The sequence below is a fragment of the Callithrix jacchus genome, chromosome 12, assembly GCF_049354715.1.
Source record: "Callithrix jacchus isolate 240 chromosome 12, calJac240_pri, whole genome shotgun sequence".
NCBI lineage: Eukaryota > Metazoa > Chordata > Mammalia > Primates > Cebidae > Callithrix > Callithrix jacchus.
Genome location: NC_133513.1, coordinates 120,555,621 through 120,574,522, shown reverse-complemented (window position 1 = coordinate 120,574,522; position 18,902 = coordinate 120,555,621). Strand labels below are relative to the sequence as shown.

At 42.8% G+C, this 18,902-nt stretch overlaps 1 protein-coding gene across 4 annotated transcripts in view; it reads right to left on the bottom strand.

Annotated features, from left to right (window-relative positions):
* DOCK1 (dedicator of cytokinesis 1) overlaps positions 1 to 18,902 on the bottom strand; it is a 543,687-nt gene that overhangs the window by 196,199 nt on the left and 328,586 nt on the right. For all 4 annotated transcript variants that reach the window (XM_035269471.3, XM_035269473.3, XM_035269472.3 and 1 more), the window contains exons 28-29: positions 8,965 to 9,066; positions 1,281 to 1,375 (exon numbers count right to left, since the gene is read on the bottom strand). In XM_035269471.3, the coding sequence (XP_035125362.1) occupies positions 1,281 to 1,375; positions 8,965 to 9,066 (197 nt within the window). The remainder of the gene's footprint in view (positions 1 to 1,280; positions 1,376 to 8,964; positions 9,067 to 18,902) is intronic.

The following is an 18,902-nucleotide window of genomic DNA, read 5'->3' as shown; positions in this document are numbered from 1 at the left end:
CGGTACAGACACAGATTGGCAGTTTCTTATGAAACGAAATGTGCAATTACCCGACAACCCAGCATTTGTCCAGCAAGGCATTTATGCCACTGAAATGAAGACTTATGTTCACCCAGAAACTGATGCATGAAGGCTGGTGGCAGCTTCACTCATAAGAGCCACAAACTGGGGATAGCCCAGACATCCTTCCACAGGAAAACGGTTCATCATGCTTGGTCCAGGCATACCACGGAATGCTACCCAGCAATAAAAAGGAATAAGCTACTGATACAAGCAAGAACCTAAATGGATCTCTGGTGAATTAAGCAAAGTGCAACAGCCATGCTGAAAGGTTACATACTGTATGATGGCATTTATCTCACATCTCTGAAGTGAAGCAATTATACAAATGAAGAATGAACAGGTGGTTGGAAGAGCTTAGGGACGGTGGAGTGGTGGAGGGGAGAGGTGTATGTGACTATAATTGGACAACCAGAGGAACATTTGTGGTGATGGAAATGCTCAGTAGCTTCACTGCGGTGCAGTCCACAGCATATGCATGTGATGAAATCGTATACAGCTCCATACAAACAGTAACGAGTACAAATGAAACTGAGGGAATCTGAGGAAGATCAGTGAATGGCATCATTGACTCCTTGACAGACAAGATCTCTATCACTTCCTACAACTGCACATGAACCCACAATGATCTCCCTACAAAGTGTGATGAGAAAGAAAGACAGAGATGAACAGAAAGTTTTTTTTAAAATCCCATGTGATTGAGAATTCCACAGTCATTGTTAGTGCTTACAGAAATGATAAAACCCAATGTGCTAGAAAATTAACAAACAGCTCTCACTGGAGATGATAAACAGGGCGCAAGCTCACTATTTAATAAGTATGAAGAAAATGCTCGAGTAAAAAACACTGAAATATGTGAAATGTAAACACCTCTGAAAGCCTCGCCTGGAGCCAACAGTGGGTATGGCCGATGAAAACATGGTTAACACGAGAGGGCAAAGCGATGCCAAGCAGAACCCCACTGCCCATGATGACAGCTATGGGAGATTCAGGTTCAGCTTGCTTTTCTCCAGGGGACGGAGCCCAAATTATGTTGTCCTAAGGAAGTCACCACAAACTCTGGGTCCATTTCTCCCTAGAACTGCGTGAGCATCACAGAATTAGGAACATGGAACGGATCGTGTGACGGAAGGCAGCTTGGTCTCCAGGCAATACCGCTGCTCCCAGCAGACATGAACTGGGTGCCACAGAAAAGGTGGGGCCGCTCGCCCTGTACTTACTTATTCTGTACCATGTTCATGATCACCCAGTCGAAAGGGTAGACGTTCTTCCCAATGAGGTTCTTAAACATGATGAACGTTTCCATTAGGAAATCCTGAAAGAAAAAACAAAACAAAACACTGAAACGGCCCACCAAAGACAAGGTAAAAACGGCACCCCCCACCAATAACTGAATTCTAAAGGACCCCACTTTTAAAGGCCAAATGAGAACAGCCTGAAAGGTAATGGCTCTATTTCACAGGAGCTGTGGATTAGTCCTATCTTTTTGTTTACACATGCACCTCCTGTCTGAGATGGCTTTTTCAAGAATATATTCTGAAATAGTCCCTGGGCATGTCTCTTTAATAGTTTAAGAGTGAATCCCCAAAGGTTAGGAATAGGCATTTAAACCCTTTCTGCTTCAAGGAATACATGATTTTTACAAACAAGGCTTGCAGGTTACAGCTTTTTTTAATGTTTGCTCTAAATCCATTTTTCATGATGAACAGGACACATCAGGTTGAATATGGGATACAACTGTCTGTTCCTTTCTCTTATGGAATTTCAAAATGAAAGGCCCCCTCACTTGCACAGATTCGGCATAGTGAACCATCTGAGTGTGCGAACATGTTGCCAAAGTCTCCTAGACGGTGGCTACATCCCCAAAAGCTACCAAGTGATGCTTCTGCTGTCTCAGATGACGGTCTGTACTTCACGGGCAACTGAAAAGAAGCAGGGGTCGGGCCACACCAGCTGCTCTACCCTGCTTTTCCATGCCAATAAGACTGTGTCTGACATCAGAAAGGAGTAGCCTGTTCCCAGGGGTTCCACTATGTGTCTATCAGAATTAGGAGATTTCCTACTTTCGAGAGTTTGACACATGCTTTGAGTTAATCTGAACAAAACAAGTGGTTATTCCTAAAAGCACACATCCCTGGTAGCCGCAAGCTCACTCAACACCCACGGTGGGAAGGGAAAAGGCAACAGAGAACTGACTTAGAAAAATGAGGCCATGGTCAGGGACTGCCAAATGAGTGGATATTTCTCATTTATTTAATCTCCTGGATCATAATTAGGTGCAATGGCTGTGAAGGCCAAGGTGGTGAACAGAATTTAAGCAGCCAAGAAAACAATTCCCAGTATGAAGTTCTAAATAAGTAGCTCCTTCAAGAGGCACACGTTAAATGTGATGACAACAATGAGATACTTTCTCTCTAACTTTAATGGAAATGGCAGGTTCTGGCCGGTGAAGTCCGTGGTGTGAGGAGTTTGCTGTGCCCGCACCACAAATAAAACGAGTGATTCTGATCACTCTATGAGAGCAGATGCCTCCAGTCTAGGAGATATTCATGACCTGGACAAAATTCAGTTGGAAAAGTCTGTCCGGATGTTCTCCAAACTCTGCATGTGGGCACTGCCTCCACCTGATTTCAGGGGCACAAGCATCCCAGTCCTCCCGACCGACACAGCAAATGGCTTCTTTTCCCAGTTTAATTATTGAAACTCATATCTCACTACTGAGTTTCCCCACTTTGTCAAGAGTTTCCCATTTTAATGACCAGGCTACATAGGCTGGGTACTGTAATTCAGTCACATCTCTATTTGCATGAAATTGCTGGCTATCTTGATGATCACTTCTCAAAGCCTAATAATTGAGATACAGGCTCTTGTTTTTATTATTCTGGAAGAGAAACGTATTTTCCCAATTCTCTTTCTTTTCTGAGACACAGTCCCATACTTCATTAGTATGGCTCAGCTGTTAAATTTTGGTACTTTGCTGATCAAACAAAATGCTGCATCTAGTGGGAGATGAGGTTCTGCAAGGCTTCCCTGTCTTCTGCATAATTCACTAGCCATGGCAGTGGCCCCTAACAACTGTGTCTGCCTCGAGCAGCGGATGAGGCTTTCCATACTGTTCCACTAGGGTCTCCAAATCAACAGGATATTCTGTGAAAATTTCATCATTCAATGCTAATTCATTCCTGTTGCATCTTTTAGTTTCAGTTTTTATTTACTTATTTATTTATTTTCCTCTCTTGCCCAGGCTGGAGTACGGTGGTGCGATCTTAGTTCACTGCGGTTTCAACCTCCTGGACCCAAGTATTCCCACTTCAGTATTCGGAGTAGCCTGGGACCACAGGTGTGCACCACCACGCCTGGCTAGTTTTTTATTTTTAGTAGAGATGGCATCTTGCTATATTACCCAGGCTTGTCTTGAACTCCTGGGCTCATGGAATCCTCCTGCCTCGGCCTCCCAAAGTATTCAGATTACAGGTGTGAGCCACTATGCCCAACAGCATGTTTTCGTTTGACTATTCACAGGATGTGAATAAGTCACAATAAGCAGGCTGCTCTAACAATGGCCATCCAACTCTTTCAGAGGCAAAATCACGTCATAACTCCATCCACACCTTTCCATCCCTGTCTCCACCCACTGGAATAAACAGCCATCCTCTCACACCTGGACTGCCACAGGGGACTCCAAACCCATCTACCTAGGTCTGTCCTTGTCCTCCGTTGTCCCCGTGCTTCACCCAGAGTGACCTTTTCAGATGATAAATATGATCACAATGAACCCATCTCCCCAGTGGCTCCCCAATACTCGTAGGCTAAAGAAAGAGCATCTGGACTCTTAGACTTAGGAAATTTCCATTCTGCTCAGCCAAAGAAGTAACCGTCATGGACAAAGACCAACCATAGATTTTCAACCCATCTGATGAAAGACCGACAGGGAAAAAGGACATGTCCAAATTTTTGTGGATTCAAAGTTTCATCCAAAGATTATTTGATAATTGCAAAGGCAGGAAGAAGTACATATTTTCACATGGAGAGATCTGGAAGTTATCAGCTTTTAAACCAGTGGTCAAATTTAGCAACGGCAGTAGTGGGTCAGCATGACACGCCCAGCTTCCTAAAGCAACAGAAAGCGTTCAATACCAACACTGAAACCCTCTTGCCAAAGAGTTGAGCTTGACTCTCAGAACAAGCTCTGGTTTGCAGATCATACAGGGGGATAGAGAAAGCAGTGGAAAGGTATATTACAAGGCAGCACTAAAAAAAATCCAGAATGGGAGATAGTCTATAAAAGCTAATGGATTGGTCTCTCCAAAAAAATTAAAAAGCAATGCTATGAAAAGAAAACAATGTGATAATGATGGATTTATTTTAGAAAAAGGAAGATTAAAGAGACACAATCACCAAATGTAAGGGCTGGAAAGGACATAAAGGTTTGGAAAGAATGGAAATCTGAATATAAAAGGCACGAGGGGTGGCTGCTACATTCTCATGGAAGAGTAAGATCACCGGAGGATGGTTTTACTCCCCAGAGAATGTTTGCAGAACAACATAGGGCAGGAGCATCCCCCTGCCTCTCACTGACTGAAAGGGGTTGGCTGGATAGATAGAGGCACGTGGAGACACGTGCTTGCAACTGATGAATTCAGGTGGTGGTAGTCACGGTTTCCATTGCACTTTTTGGTTTTTTTTTCGATAGGGTCTCACGCTATCACCCAGGTTGTAGTGCAGTGGCATACTCTGAGCTCGCTGCAGCCTCAAACTCCTCGGCTCCAGCGATCCTCCTGCCTCAGCCTCCCAAGTATCTGAGACTATAGGCATGAGCTATCATGCCTGGCTAATTTTTTTTTTATTTTTGGTAGAAATGGGGTCTCACTATGTGGCCCAGGCTGGTCTTGAATTTCTGGGCTCAATAGACCCTTTCGCCTCGGCCTCCCAAAGTGCTGGGATTACAGGTATGAACCACTGAGCCTGGCTCCATTGTATTATTCTTTCAGCTTTTCTGGATTTGTAAAATTATTTTTTGTGATCCACAGGGGAAAGAGAATAAGTAAAACACCGGTGACATCTGAGTAAGGTCAGATAAGCTCTTTCCCTTGCAGGATCTGAAGCTAACCCCAGGTAGATAGTGTCAGAACTGTAGGACATCCAGCTGGTGTTGGGGAATGGATTGTGGTGGGAGAGACCCACACACTTCTGGTCACAGAAATGTGAGTGTAGGGAAATGCAGTGTGTGTTTTTTAAAGCAACACAGTGGGAATTTGTGACAAGTGGCAAGACAACACTCTCCTCTAAAAGTCCCCCAGCCCTCCTCGTTCCCTTCTAGCTGACTTCGGAGACTCTGGGCACATTCTCTGCTTCTGTTACTGAGATGTGGACACGTGGCAGCCAGCAGCCGTTTGGGCAGATCAGCATCTCCAATGTGGAAGATTCTACAGATTCTCTGTGGTTCAAATCCCGAAGGGTTGGGATAGCCTCCCTCCTGAGAGAGTTCAGAGCTGAACGTGTCTACTGTTCTTCTCCTCCGGATCCGGCTTTCCACTTGTGCTCTATATGCTCACTGTCAGTGGTGTTGATAGTTAAGTGTGATTTTGTATGAAAATGACTCACCCAACCAAAAAGGGCTAAATTTGAGAACCTGAATTGTACCTGTTAGACGGAAGTAGTCTCAAGAAAATGGTTTTGGCTACTTTCATACTGAAATACTAAATAACTTCCAATGATTTCGCACAAAATGATCTTTTATTTAATAGTTGTCAGAATAGAAAAATAGTCATATACTCCCAGGCATAGTTAATAGGTAGGAAACACATTTTACAAAGGTTCTGACAGATTAACCATGGTTATTATCTCTCCAGTCTAAACTCGTGGTATGCAAACCACAAGCGTCATTTCTCTTCTTTTTCTTTTTTTTTTTTGAGATGGAGTCTAGCTCTGTCACCCAAGCTGGAGTAAAGTGGCACAATCTCAGCTCACTGAAACCGCCACCTCCCAGGTTCAAGCCATTCTCCTGCCTCAGCCTCTCTAGTCGCTGGGATTACAGGCGCCCACCACCACACCCAGCTAATTTTTACATTTTTAGTAGATACAGGATTTTGCCATGTTGGCCAGGCTGGCCTCAAACTCCTGACCTCATGTGATCCACCCGCCTTGGCCTCCCAAAGTTCTGGGATTTTAGGTGTGACCCACCATGCCCGGTCAACATCATGTCTTATTGGAAATCAAACTCTCTGCAAATAATAGATTTTCTGAACTGTTGTGTCTATGGAAAAACATCCTCTGGAAAACTGGGACCACAACATCTGATCCTGGGATCTGAGCAAAGACAGGCGGCACACACTTGGAATTCAGCAAGCCACGGTAATTGTTTTGTTTTATTTCATTTGAGATGGAGTCTGGAGTATTGCTCTGTTGCCCAGGCTGGAGTGCAGTGGCGCAATCTCAGCTCACTGCAACCTCCACCTTTGGGGTTTAAGCAATTCTCCTGCCTCCGACTCCTGAGTAGCTGGGATCACAGGCGTGTACCACCATGTCTGGGTAATTTTTGTATTTTAAGAAAGACTGAGTTTCACCATGTTGGCCAGGCTGGTCTCGAACTCCTGACCTCAGGTGATCCATCGCCTCTGCCTCCCAAAAGGCTGGGATTACAGGCATGAGCCATCGCGCCCAGCCCACCACAGTAACGTTTAAATACCATTCAGCATCATCACTTTTCACTTACCTTGAAGATTCCTTACCAATCACAGCACTTAATAGTTCAGATTAAATGATTTTACACAGTTTGCATGTGTGGATTTTTATGAAGTCATTGTCCTAAAAAAGGGCGAAGTACTAATTGGAGTCCTAACTTTTCCAGATGGGTAAATCTTCTATTTCTGAAGACTTTAGTATGCAGCCTGGAACATTATCTAAGAAACCGTTCCTTTAGCTTTAAGCTACAATGGTTTTTACACTGACCAAAGGTGGGTGTAGGGTGTAGTTTAGATTCACTTATGAGATAAACTGTTACACACATACAATCTGATTTTGCTATGCCATGTTTTCCAAAGAATCATGGCATATAAACAGGATAGAGGTTACGTATTTGAGTATACGCCTACTGTAAACTACTCATTATTATTCGGAGAAATCCCAACAGGGGCATACAAACATATACATATGATTGTTTCCTTACTTTTATTTAAAGGAAGCTGCTAGGACTTTAAGGCGTAGATCCATTCTTGTCCTTAGAAACGTTAAAGTGCAGTCACAGGCTGCATAGTAAACATTTTGGTCAATGACAGACTGCATATGTGTCCGTGGTCCAAAAATTATAATGGATCATGGACATAATGCTTACCACCTAGTGACATCACAGTCAGTGTATTCTAACTGCCTATAGTATTCAGCGCAGTCACATGCTGTACAGGTGTGTGGTGTAGGAGCAGTAGGCTAGACCATCTAGCCTCAGTGCATAGCTGGCTCCAGCATCTAGGTTTAAGTAGAAGTACACGTCATGAGGATCGTACAATGATGAAATCAGCTGACGATGCATTTGGCAGAATTAAACAACACATGACTCTGTGTATGTGTGTGTATAAATATAAAAATATCCTTTTTTAAAAGATTATTTCTAATACATAATTTTCTTATTATTGCCACTACAGATATATAAGAAAATTATGTATTATATATATAGTGGCAACAATAAGAAAATTGTCTATTAGAAATACATAATTACAAATACTATATATATATATAGTGGCAACAATAAGAAAATTATGTGTTAGAAATAATCCTTTGAAAGCAATCATACAGATCATTCTCTTCTTCTCAGTTCTTAATAAGACACATGTCAAGTGCAACAACCCATGTTCTAGAACAACAAGCACATGGCTGTATTCTGCAGGTATCTATTGGTACTCTATGACAGCAGTCCCCAACCTTTTTGGCACCAGGAACCAGTTGCATGGAAGACAATTTTTCCATGAACCAGGGGGTGTTGGGGCAGGTTTCAGGATGAAACTGTTCCATCTCAGATCATCAGGCATTAGATTCTCATAGGGAGCAGGCAACCTAGATCCCTCTCATGCGCAGTTCACAATATGGTTTGTGCTCTCATTAGAATCTAATGCTGCAGCTGATCTGACAGGAGGCGGATCTCAGGTAGTGATGCTTGCTTGCCCACTACTCAGCTCCTGCTGTGTGGCCCAGGGGTTGGGGCCTGTGTTCTACAGAAACTTATAGATCCTCAGAAATGGAATCGAACAGTTCAAGTCAACACGCAATCATGAAGTCTGCCAAGAAGTTTGGCTGCAGCTTTGCAGAGGATATCTGCCATATGGCAGTGTGATTTCAGGTCATTAGGGAGGTAGCTCATAAGCAATAAATTCCCCTCTATTATTCTAATTAAGTTGTATCATAGTTTCACTGAGGATGACTAGAGAATTATTTGGAGAAATGCTGATGAGCTTCCATGATTAGAGCTAATTAATAACGGAGTACAACTTAAAGCTGAAAAGTCACTCTGGCTTCTGCTATTAAAAAAGTCAACCAATAAATGAATAGAAGTCAATGGGAGTCTATCCATGGATAACGTCTCCAAATTTTCAATTATCCCAAAGGAGAGGAGACTGTCACCAAGAAAGACAAGAGATTTCCTTAGTCGTGGCCCCTGAGTCATTCTCCACTCTGCCCTAGAAGCAAGTCTGCAAGTGCGGACCCTTGTCTTGTTAGAAACAAGGCTTCACTCAGACCTTCCCAGGAGGCTTTTGAAATCAATCAGAGACAAGTTCTTATGCAAATCCTATTTTAAATGAATATATTGATATCAGGCTTTTGTCTAAAGTGCTGGTCTAAAGGACCAGGGACTTTAGACAAAAGCATGGTCCTAAAACACGGTTATGTGAACAGGGTGAAAGGAACACTTACTACTACATCAGTCCTCATTTTCCCAAAAGTCTTGATTAAGTGGGCATAATGGTAATCTTCCATTTGTCGTAAAATAGCTGTCATGCAAGCCACGAAGTTTCCCTGTAAATGAATCAAAAGATAGAATTAGATGAGACAGAACAACACTCATGGGAGAGGCCAATATCATCCCAGATTCTGGGACTTAAAACTGTCAGGGAGAAGCAACAAGACATGGGCAGGGAGCTCTCAGTTCTGCTGCCCCTTGCTCAAGGCTGATCAGCATAAGGTATGGGTCACTTCCAACCTCAGGAATATTTTTTGTGGTAGGGGGTCCTTAGTATATCAAGTTGCAAGTAGAAAGAAAAGCAAAACCCTTGAAGGGGTATGACAATGCTGAGGACATGAGCAAAAAGTCACATGAGGGAGAAACACCAGCGCACTCAAACTCAGGGCTGTATTTTGTTCTCTCTAACTGTTAGTACCTCAAATCTTTGCTGATACAGGTTGTCCGACTGTAAAAAAAAAAAGTTGTAAATATTTCTGCATTACACACAAGAAAATTAAAAACAGGATGGAAATGATAGGCACTTCTGTTTTGTGCTCTTTTGGAAATGTGCTGCCCTTATTATCAGGCAAAATGTGTGTGCAGCCTCTCCTCTTGGGCCACGGCACAGAAAGGCCTCTAATTTCTCAAAATCAGCCTGTATCCCCCCGTGCCTGACGCGGAGGCAATCACCACAACACCAAAATGAGTTATGGCCCAATTCTCCTCCCTAAGAAGAAGGAGAGGAGGAATGCGGGCTCATCAGAATGTCAAGTGGGAGAGACACGAGTTTCTCAGACCAGACAGAGCTGGGTGGAAAGGAAAAGGAGGAAAAAAGAAAGCAACACAGAAAATCAAGAAAGGGAAAGGTGAAAGGCCAAAGCTGAAAAGTCTCTCTGGCTTCTGCAAATGGAGGCAGCCAGTACGTGGGTGGACGTGGGTGTGCACACATCTGCTGGCGTGTCCTGAAGGTCGTCTGATTTGGCGGTGGGTTGTGAGCTAGGTAGTCGTTACCATTAACTGCAGTTGTTCACTGGTAGGGTTTGTAGCTAACAACACTATAAAGCCTTCCTTGCTTTTAAATATTTCCGCCTCCGTTAACGACATTTTAAGGAACACCGGATATATATTTCTTTGCATTAAACCAGTACAAGTTCGGTAAAATTATAGCATGAAACACACTTTGAGACATGTCCCTATTTTTCCCCTATTTAATGAGCTATCAAATTGCATTCTTTTACTAACTCTCCTTTTACCAGCAATATATCAGAACGCCTAAATATCTTTTGTATTAATTTGGAATACAGGCTTTCCAGTGAAATGTTAAAGTTCAGTATTTTCTTCAATCCACTTTATACCTATAGTATACATATATGCTTCCAATGAGTCCTCCAAGGATACAATCCACAAACTGAACAAATACGATAATGATGATATAATATCTTCCATTTGCCCAGAAATAAAAATTATTTGTGAATGATAATTGCTGAGATTTAGATTCCAAGCTGGTGTTCAGGGAAACGGCTAAATAATGTTTGTTTTCCATCGAGGCAACGATTAGTAAAATGGCAAAATGGTCTATTTGTGAACTTTTGAAACACATAAATATTTGGCACACCATTCAGCCCAAGAGAGGCTGCCTTTGTATCTTGTCTACTCCTTATGACAGAGATGCATCCCGTGGATAGTCATCGTAATACTATCACACACTGATCAAGCGCTGTGCTAAGCCTGTTAGAACTATGGCTCTTTTGACACTCTCACTTTAACAGAATACGGCCTCTTTAAAGGCCGGGCGCGGTGGCTCACGCCTATAATCCCAGCACTTTGGGAGGCTGAGGTGGGTGGATCACGAGGTCAAGAGATCGAGACCATCCTGGTCAACAAGGTGAAACCCCGTCTCTACTAAAAATACAAAAATTAGCTGGGCATGGTGGCGAGCGCCTGTAGTCCCAGCTACCCGGGAGGCTGAGGCAGGAGAATTGCCTGAACCCAGGAGGCGGAGGTTGCGGTGAGCCGAGATCGCGCCATTGCACTCCAGCCTGGGTAACAAGAGCGAAACTCCGTCTCAAAAAAAAAAAAAACAGAATACAGCCTCTTTCAATCACACAAAACATTCTCCTCCTGTCCTGCTTTTCAGGCAGTGAAACTGAGGCTTAGAGGTTTCACCCTCTGAGGGAGTGAATGGCAAAGCTGGGTGTGCAGGCTGCACTATACGGCAGGTACTTACTGGCTAACCTTATTTCTTTACCCCTCGTCCAGATGCACATTAATCCTTTCTCTAAGGAATCTGAGGCCGCTACTGATGACCAACACAAGGCAGAGATTCACTTTCCCCTACTCTTGCAGTTGTCAGAGAAAGTTGGAAGAGGGTGAGGAAGAAGAGCCTTCAAAGTACTCTGCCCACAATTGATCCTGACACAGTCGCTGTGACCCAGATTCTTCTCTTTCCCATGAGATGAGGAGCTTTTCTTGCTCAAGAAGAGGCCTGTATCAGCCTCGGTGAACCAAGTAGGTGCTGAAATCCATTTTCTGTAGTCAAACCAGTTGCACAATGGAGACTCACACATTAGAATAAGTGAAATCACCAGGTCAGCTATTTATCACCAGAAGCAATGTATCAACGTGCTTAACTTAAACTATCAGGCTGAAAGTAGAAAGAAAAGCATCGCCCTTGAGGGGGTCTCAAAATGCTGAGGGCATAAGCAGAGAGTAACATTAATGAGAAACACCAGTGCAGCCACACTTCGGCCAGATGCGGGAACAGGTGACGTGGACATACTGAACTCAGGGAGCAGACTGCCAAATAATGCTGAAAAATTCATGCAAGGCAACGCATGCCAGAGCCGTTGTGACACAGAAAACGGAAAACTGAAGAGAACACAGCAATTTCCATAAAGCAAGTCCTGCGAGGATGTAAATGCCCTGTTGGGAAGTCTCCACTGACAAGAGTGTCACAGAAAAGACAACCAAATGGCCTCTAGTTAAACCACAATGGGGATTAATTACAGGAGGCCAGAAAGGCCAGAGGACGGGCTATCGCCACCAGTCAGAGGCAGTGCTGCCGGGCATCACGTGTTCCCTTTTTACTAAACCGAAGGAAATGTTACAAAAGTCATTTACACTGCTCAGTCTTTCCTTTCTTAGCAAACGTAAGTCTTGCTATTTCAGTTCTTTTCTAAGTTGAAGCATGGGCTCCATGAGGAAAGAGATGACCTGCATATTAAAATTCACTGAAACACCCCTCCCTGTCCTCCCCGCCCTTTGGGAATGGAGCCCCATCCTTGCGGTATCGGCATTTTCACTGGACAAGTACTGTAGATACCATGAAGCCTTATGGTTTCCACGAACACAGCAGAACCCTGCAGCGTATCTGTGGGCTTATATGGGTGGATGAAATGGGTACTCACGGAAGCCCTTTGAAACCAGTCATTTATACGGAACAAAAAAAGGGAGCTCTGTGAAAATAAAACTGTAATTCTGTGGGCTCAGAAGAAAATGACTATTCTGTGCTTTAATTGATTTATTTCAAATGCATTTGGGAGATGACTGCTAAATGCTTTTATTTTTTAAACAATGGGTAGCCTAGCAGGTAGGCTGGAGCAAGCCACTGTGCAGAACTCATCCCAGGGCCTGACCGCAGGGACTCCAGCACCAGCAGCTGAGTAAGAATCAGTCAGTTAAGTAAAAACAAGATATACTCCTTTTAACTTCAAAGCAATGCAAAATAGGGCCACAGAAGTCAGGATATACTCACAGAAAATGTAAAAACCAGGACACTAAATGCCTGATAAACAACAACAACAAAATGTGAACCTCATTAGTAATCAAAGATGAAAATGGTACATCATTATTCGCCTGCCAAAATAGCAAAGAAGTATTTAAATAATGATAATGTGAGCAAGGGTGCAGGGGATGAGGACTCTTACATGCTGTTTGCGGGAACATAAATTGCTATAACCTTTTTAAAAAGTGATTTGGAGACAGGTTTGAAAAGTCTTGAAAATAAATACCATCTCCTCAGTAATTCTACTTCTAATAAGCCACCAAAGGAATCAATTCAAAATAGAAAATTTCATACCCAAAGACGTCCATAGCATTGCTGAAAACCCTAAACATCCACCACAAGAAACTGTGTAAATGATATGATGTTTTGTAGGACTGCAAGATAAAATATGGATGCCTAGCTCCATTTGAATCTCAGATAAACAAAGAAAAATAAATATGTCCCTGATGTTGCAATGAAACATTACACGAGACACACATATACTAAAAAGAAACAAATCTGTTGTTTACCTAAAGTTCAAGCGGAACTGGATGTCCTACATTTTCATTTGCGAAATCAAGCAATCATAACTTGTGTTATGATGAAATACTGTGCAACCATTAAATCATTAAACATTAGCTATGAAAATATGGGGCATTTTAATAGCATGAGAAAATAACTGAAGAGGAAAACAGGAGGAATTACGTATACTCATTTGAGCAATATAAAGAATATATAGTAAAAGAAAAACGAACAAAAAATTACTAGAAAAAACAGATACCGGATAGTCATGACGGGAAGGAGACTAAGCCCAGATTGTTTTCATAAAGTGAAAATATGTTAATATTTTTAAAGATGGTCCAGAGAGAAAACGATCTCCTCTGGCAGAAAGGACAAACTCCCTGCCTGCACCTGATCTAGTTCCACTTCTTAGTTCCTGGTCTTCAAAACTCTCTCTCAGGGATCCCCTGTCGGTGTGGCCTTGGATACTGCCTGGCACTGCTCCTGGAGGGAGCCCTGGACAGAACTCGCCGCAGCACAACCCCAGCCCTCCTGCAAGTATCTCTGTGCCCCAGTTTTAAATCTGTTTGGGTCCCCATTTCAATAGGTAGGTGGATAGGCAAAATGGAGAACAGGTAGAACTGACCACAGGGAGAAGGAAAGACAGAACTGAGTACAGGTAGAATGGACCATAGACAGAACTGACGCTGGGGAGACGGAAAGGCAGGTAAATTGGGCACAGGTAGAATTGAGCACAGGTAGAACTCACGCTGGGTAGACAGAAAGACAGAACCAATCAGATAGGATGGACAATAGGTAGAACTGAGGCTGGGGAGAAGAAAAGGCAAGTGGAATCAAGCACAGGTAGAACTGGGCACAGGTAGAACTCAAGCTGGGTAGATGGAAAGACAGAACCAAGCACAGAGAGAATGGATACCAGGTAGAACTGAGGCTGGGGAGAAGGAAAGGCAGGTAGAATTGGGCACAGGTAGAAGTGAGTCTGGGTAGAAGGAAAACAGCACAGGTAGAATGGGGCACTGGTGGTGGAGCAGGGGGCATTTGGTGACAGGCAAGTCAAATGTATGATGTCGTTGCAGGATATAAAAACAGAAGGCTAATAAACACAGACTGGAGAAGGGAAACTCGGGATGAAACATACCTTTAAAGCAGTGCCTCTGTCCACTGCTTTCAATAGCAAAGACCTGGAACCCACCCAAATGCCCATCAGTGATAGACTGGACAAGAAAATGTGGCACATATACACCATGGAATACTATGTAGCCATAAAAAACGATGAGATGAGTTTGTATCCTTTGTAGGGACATGGCTGAATCTGGAAACTACCATTCTCAGCAAACTGACACAAGAACAGAAAATCAAACACTGCATGTTCTCACTCATAGGCGGGTGTTGAACAATGAGAACACATGGACACAGGGAGGGGAGCATCATACAGTGAGGTTTGTTGGGGGGGACCATGGGAGGGGCATCGGGGGGTAGGGAGGTTGGGGAGAGATAACATGGGGAAAAATGCCAGATATAGGTGACAGGGGGATGGAGGCAGCAAACCACATTGCCATGTATGTACCTGTGTAAACAATCCTGCATGATCTGCGCATGTACCCCAGAACCTAAAGTACAATAAAAAATATAAAAACAGTGCCTTTGTGCCTAGTGGAAGGTCTAAGTATGAGCGTGTGAATTGGAAGGAAAAATCCAAAAGGGTTTAATTCATATTCTTGAGAAGTTGTGAAGGTGTAATAGAAACGGCCTTAGCCGTGTGACTTGGATAGCAGGGTATAAAACTGCTGTTGATAACTTCATCAGCCAGACAAAAGCTGTCTCAATTGACCCTGGAACTCACACTTTGCACGGAGCACAGGTCTGCTCTCTACAACACACAACACAGGGAGAAAGTTTAATGTTCTTCTAAGTTCTCCATAGGATCTTTAGGCAGTTCCTGGCCTCAGAAGCTGTTGAGCTGCAAAGAGAGACACAGGAGCGCTGAATGCGGAGAGTAGGTACGTGGTTTCAATGGAAGGAGAACCCTAATGATTGAATCCGGGGTTATATTTCATGATTATGTTTCAAGACTTGGGCCTTGTTGAAAAGCTTAAACATGTTTTCACCAAGGCAAGCACTTGAAAGAGGATAACTCATTCAAGGGCTTAAATTTCAAATATATTAATGAACATACATCCATGTATAATCACTATTAAAAAGTAACAAAAATAATTGTGCAGTGACATTGTAAAATATACTGCTGAACAAAAAACATAATGTGATGACTTCTGAATGACTTTTTTTTTTTTTGAGACGGAGTTTCGCTCTTTTTACCCAGGCTGGAGTGCAATGGCGCGATCTCGGCTCACCGCAACCTCCGCCTCCTGGGTTCAGGCAATTCTCCTGCCTCAGCCTACCGAGTAGCTGGGATTACAGGCACACGCCACCATGCCCAGCTAATTTTTTGTATTTTTAGTAGAGTTGGGGTTTCACCATGTTGACCTGGATGGTCTCAATCTCTTGACTTCGTGATCCACCTGCCTCAGCCTCCCAAAGTGCTGGGATTACAGGCTTGAGCCACCACACCCGACCTGAACAACTTTTATTGTGGGGTGCATTTGAGCCTAAGAATCGATACTGTAAAGCAACATTATGAAAAGAGAATCCAGGAAAAGGGAATGTAACTGAGAATCGAGTCCTTCATTTAAGATGATTTGAAATAAATCCAAGTCTGAGTGAGTTCTTAGAGCTGATAAGGTGGAAGGCCACAGAACACAATGGCTTTCTGTTTTCTAGAGGGAAAGCCAATGGCAAAACGCTCGTAGGTGGTATTTCCTGCAAAGATATTTGAAAGAGAAAAACAGGGAATCCAAAAAACACAAACAAAACCTCAAAATGTTATAAATTAGCCCAAAACTCCTGCAAAGTCTGAATAGAGCTGAAGTTTGTCAAAATATACTTCGGGGTCTTCTACATAACAAATGAACAAGTATTTGAAATACGCCTTCATCCCAATTCCGCTTATCAGATGACAGTGAGGAGCATTTTAAAAATGCACAGACCCGCAAGGACCAGGAGAGTGAGAGGAGACGCAACTAAAGACAAGAGAATTCTGGAAGCAGGAAAGAGGGTGGTGAGTGGTTACCAACTGCACTTGAGATGGGAAGGTGGTGACATTAAACAGGAAGCCTGTGAATCTCCGGTGCAAAACTCTAGCAAGGCCCAGCAATTGGGGGTGCCAGGTACTCAGAAAGTGAGGCTACATGTGAGGTGAAAACCAACGGTGCTGACGGCTTTGAGATGTGGCCCTGTGTCCAGGCTGCCTGACGCCCGGCTCATGCAGGGAGGGGCTCTCCAACTCACTCCTGGGCAGAGGACCACGTTTATTCTCTGGACAAGGGATGTGCCTGAGAAGCATAAGCCAATAACAAGAACCGTTTGGAAGAAAACACCTGTTTGGTTTGATGTCAGACCAAACAGTAAGCTCTCCCCTCTCTTTTCTGCTCAGCTCCCAGCATATCAGCAAAAAGGCTTGAACTCACTCCCGCCAACATTAGTCCCACACCAAACCTAGAAAGACCAGAAGAATCCTCTTTGGTGAAAATGACCAGCCAAAGAGAACATAAGCACTAACACTGAGCATGGAGGTTCCAAAAGTATCAGAGCTCAGCCCATCCAGGCTCGCCATGCAGAAAAGCCCGTGCACCTCCAGGCCGTGTGCACACACCTGGAGACAGAGGGTCTGCGCAAGAGCACTGGGCCTTGTGAAAAAAGTTCATCCAGCATTAATAAAGAAGACCAAAACGAACACAAACAGAACCCAGATGAAAGGAAGAAAATTTAGAAAATGTAAGAGAAGTAAAAAAAAACCTATAATAATATTATTATTATTTTTGAGATGGAGAGTTGCTCTGTCTCCCAGGCTGGAGTACAGTGGTAACGATCTCAGCTCACTGCAATCTCCACTTCTCCAGTTCAAGCGATTCTCCTGCCTCAGCCTCCAGAGTGGCTGGGACTTCAGGTGTGCCATATCTGGCTAATTTTTTGTATTTTTAGTGGAGATCTGGTTTCGCCATGTTGGTCAGGCTGGTCTCGAACTCCTGACCTCAGGTGATCCACCCACCTTGGCCTCCAAAGTGCTGGGATTATAGGCGTGAGGCACCACTCCCAGCCAAAGAACTGTAATTATTATTCTCAAGTAGACAGGAGATTATATCCATGATTATCATATCTTTCTTATATTCCTCCCCCAACTTGGTAATTTTCAAACAAGTCAAATGATTTGCCCTTGTAACTGTGATATTTCTCAGATTTAAAATAATAACATATTTGGAAAAATATTTCAAGATTCTATAATCCTTGTAAAGTTATACTTTCACTTAATATTTGTTGAAATAAAAACAAGACAGCTCCTCCTCTTTGTTTGATTTTCTCACATACGTGTTTTCATGTTACATAGAATGTCTTCAAAGCTACCTCAGAATCCTGTTAGGATTATGGTTAGGGGAGTATAAGAAAGAAATGATAATTAAAAATATAGAAAGAACAATGTAGAATGAGGACAGAGGATAGTGTGCGGTGCTATATACGCTGAACGCCAGGAGTCATCGCTGTGCCCTCAAAAAGTATGTCACGTATTCTTAATCAAATACTTGATTAAGTATAAGATACAATAAAAAGGCTGATTCAGGTATTATTGTTAAAACTAAAGCTCGCAGAAAAATGGGTGTCCACTCTCATCACTGAACTTATAAAAACCTTTCTCATATAAACGACCCACAGTGAAATTGTCCTTTTTTCATTTAAAGAAAAATTTATTCCCATGTCTTTATTCAACATATAATTAATTAATTTTTACACATTTAGTTTCCCAAATATTATACGTTCCTTATTTTATAAAGAACCTTAGAGTGAGGAATGTTTGTAAAAATAAATAAATAAAAGCCAAAACTACACAAAACAGAACATGACTTACAGTGATGTCACCTGTTAGCTATCTAGAACTACTAACAGCAAAATTAAACCTGTATCTCCAATTTAAATGGAGTACTTAGTTGAATTCATAGGGTACTAATATCTCATGTCATTCCAGGCATTCAAAGGAAAGAAATGTACTTTAAAAACAAAATCAATTTCAATTTGATTGTAGCAGTAACTGCAGGAAGATGTTTATTGGACAAATATACCGAAAGGGAATATCTGGATCTTAAATGACCCATAATAATTATTTGCTACTTATACAGTGTAATAATTTAAACACATATTCACATTTGCTATGAAGAATAAAAATAAATTATAATCAAATATTACATATAAAATTATAGTTTATGGTGTCATAAGGAATATATACTTTGTTTGCAACTTCTTAATGTGATTCATTTGATACTAAAGACAGCAGGGGCTGGGCCCGGTGGCTCAAGCCTGTAAACCCAGCACTTCGGGAGGCCGAGGTGGGTGGATCACGAGGTCAAGAGATCGAGACCATCCTGGTCAACATGGTGAAACCCCGTCTCTACTAAAAATGCAAAAAATTAGCTGGGCATGGTGGCACGTGCCTGTAATCCCAGCTACTCAGGAGGCTGAGGCAGGAGAATTGCCTGAACCCAGGAGGCAGAGGTTGCGGTGAGCCGAGATCGCGCCATT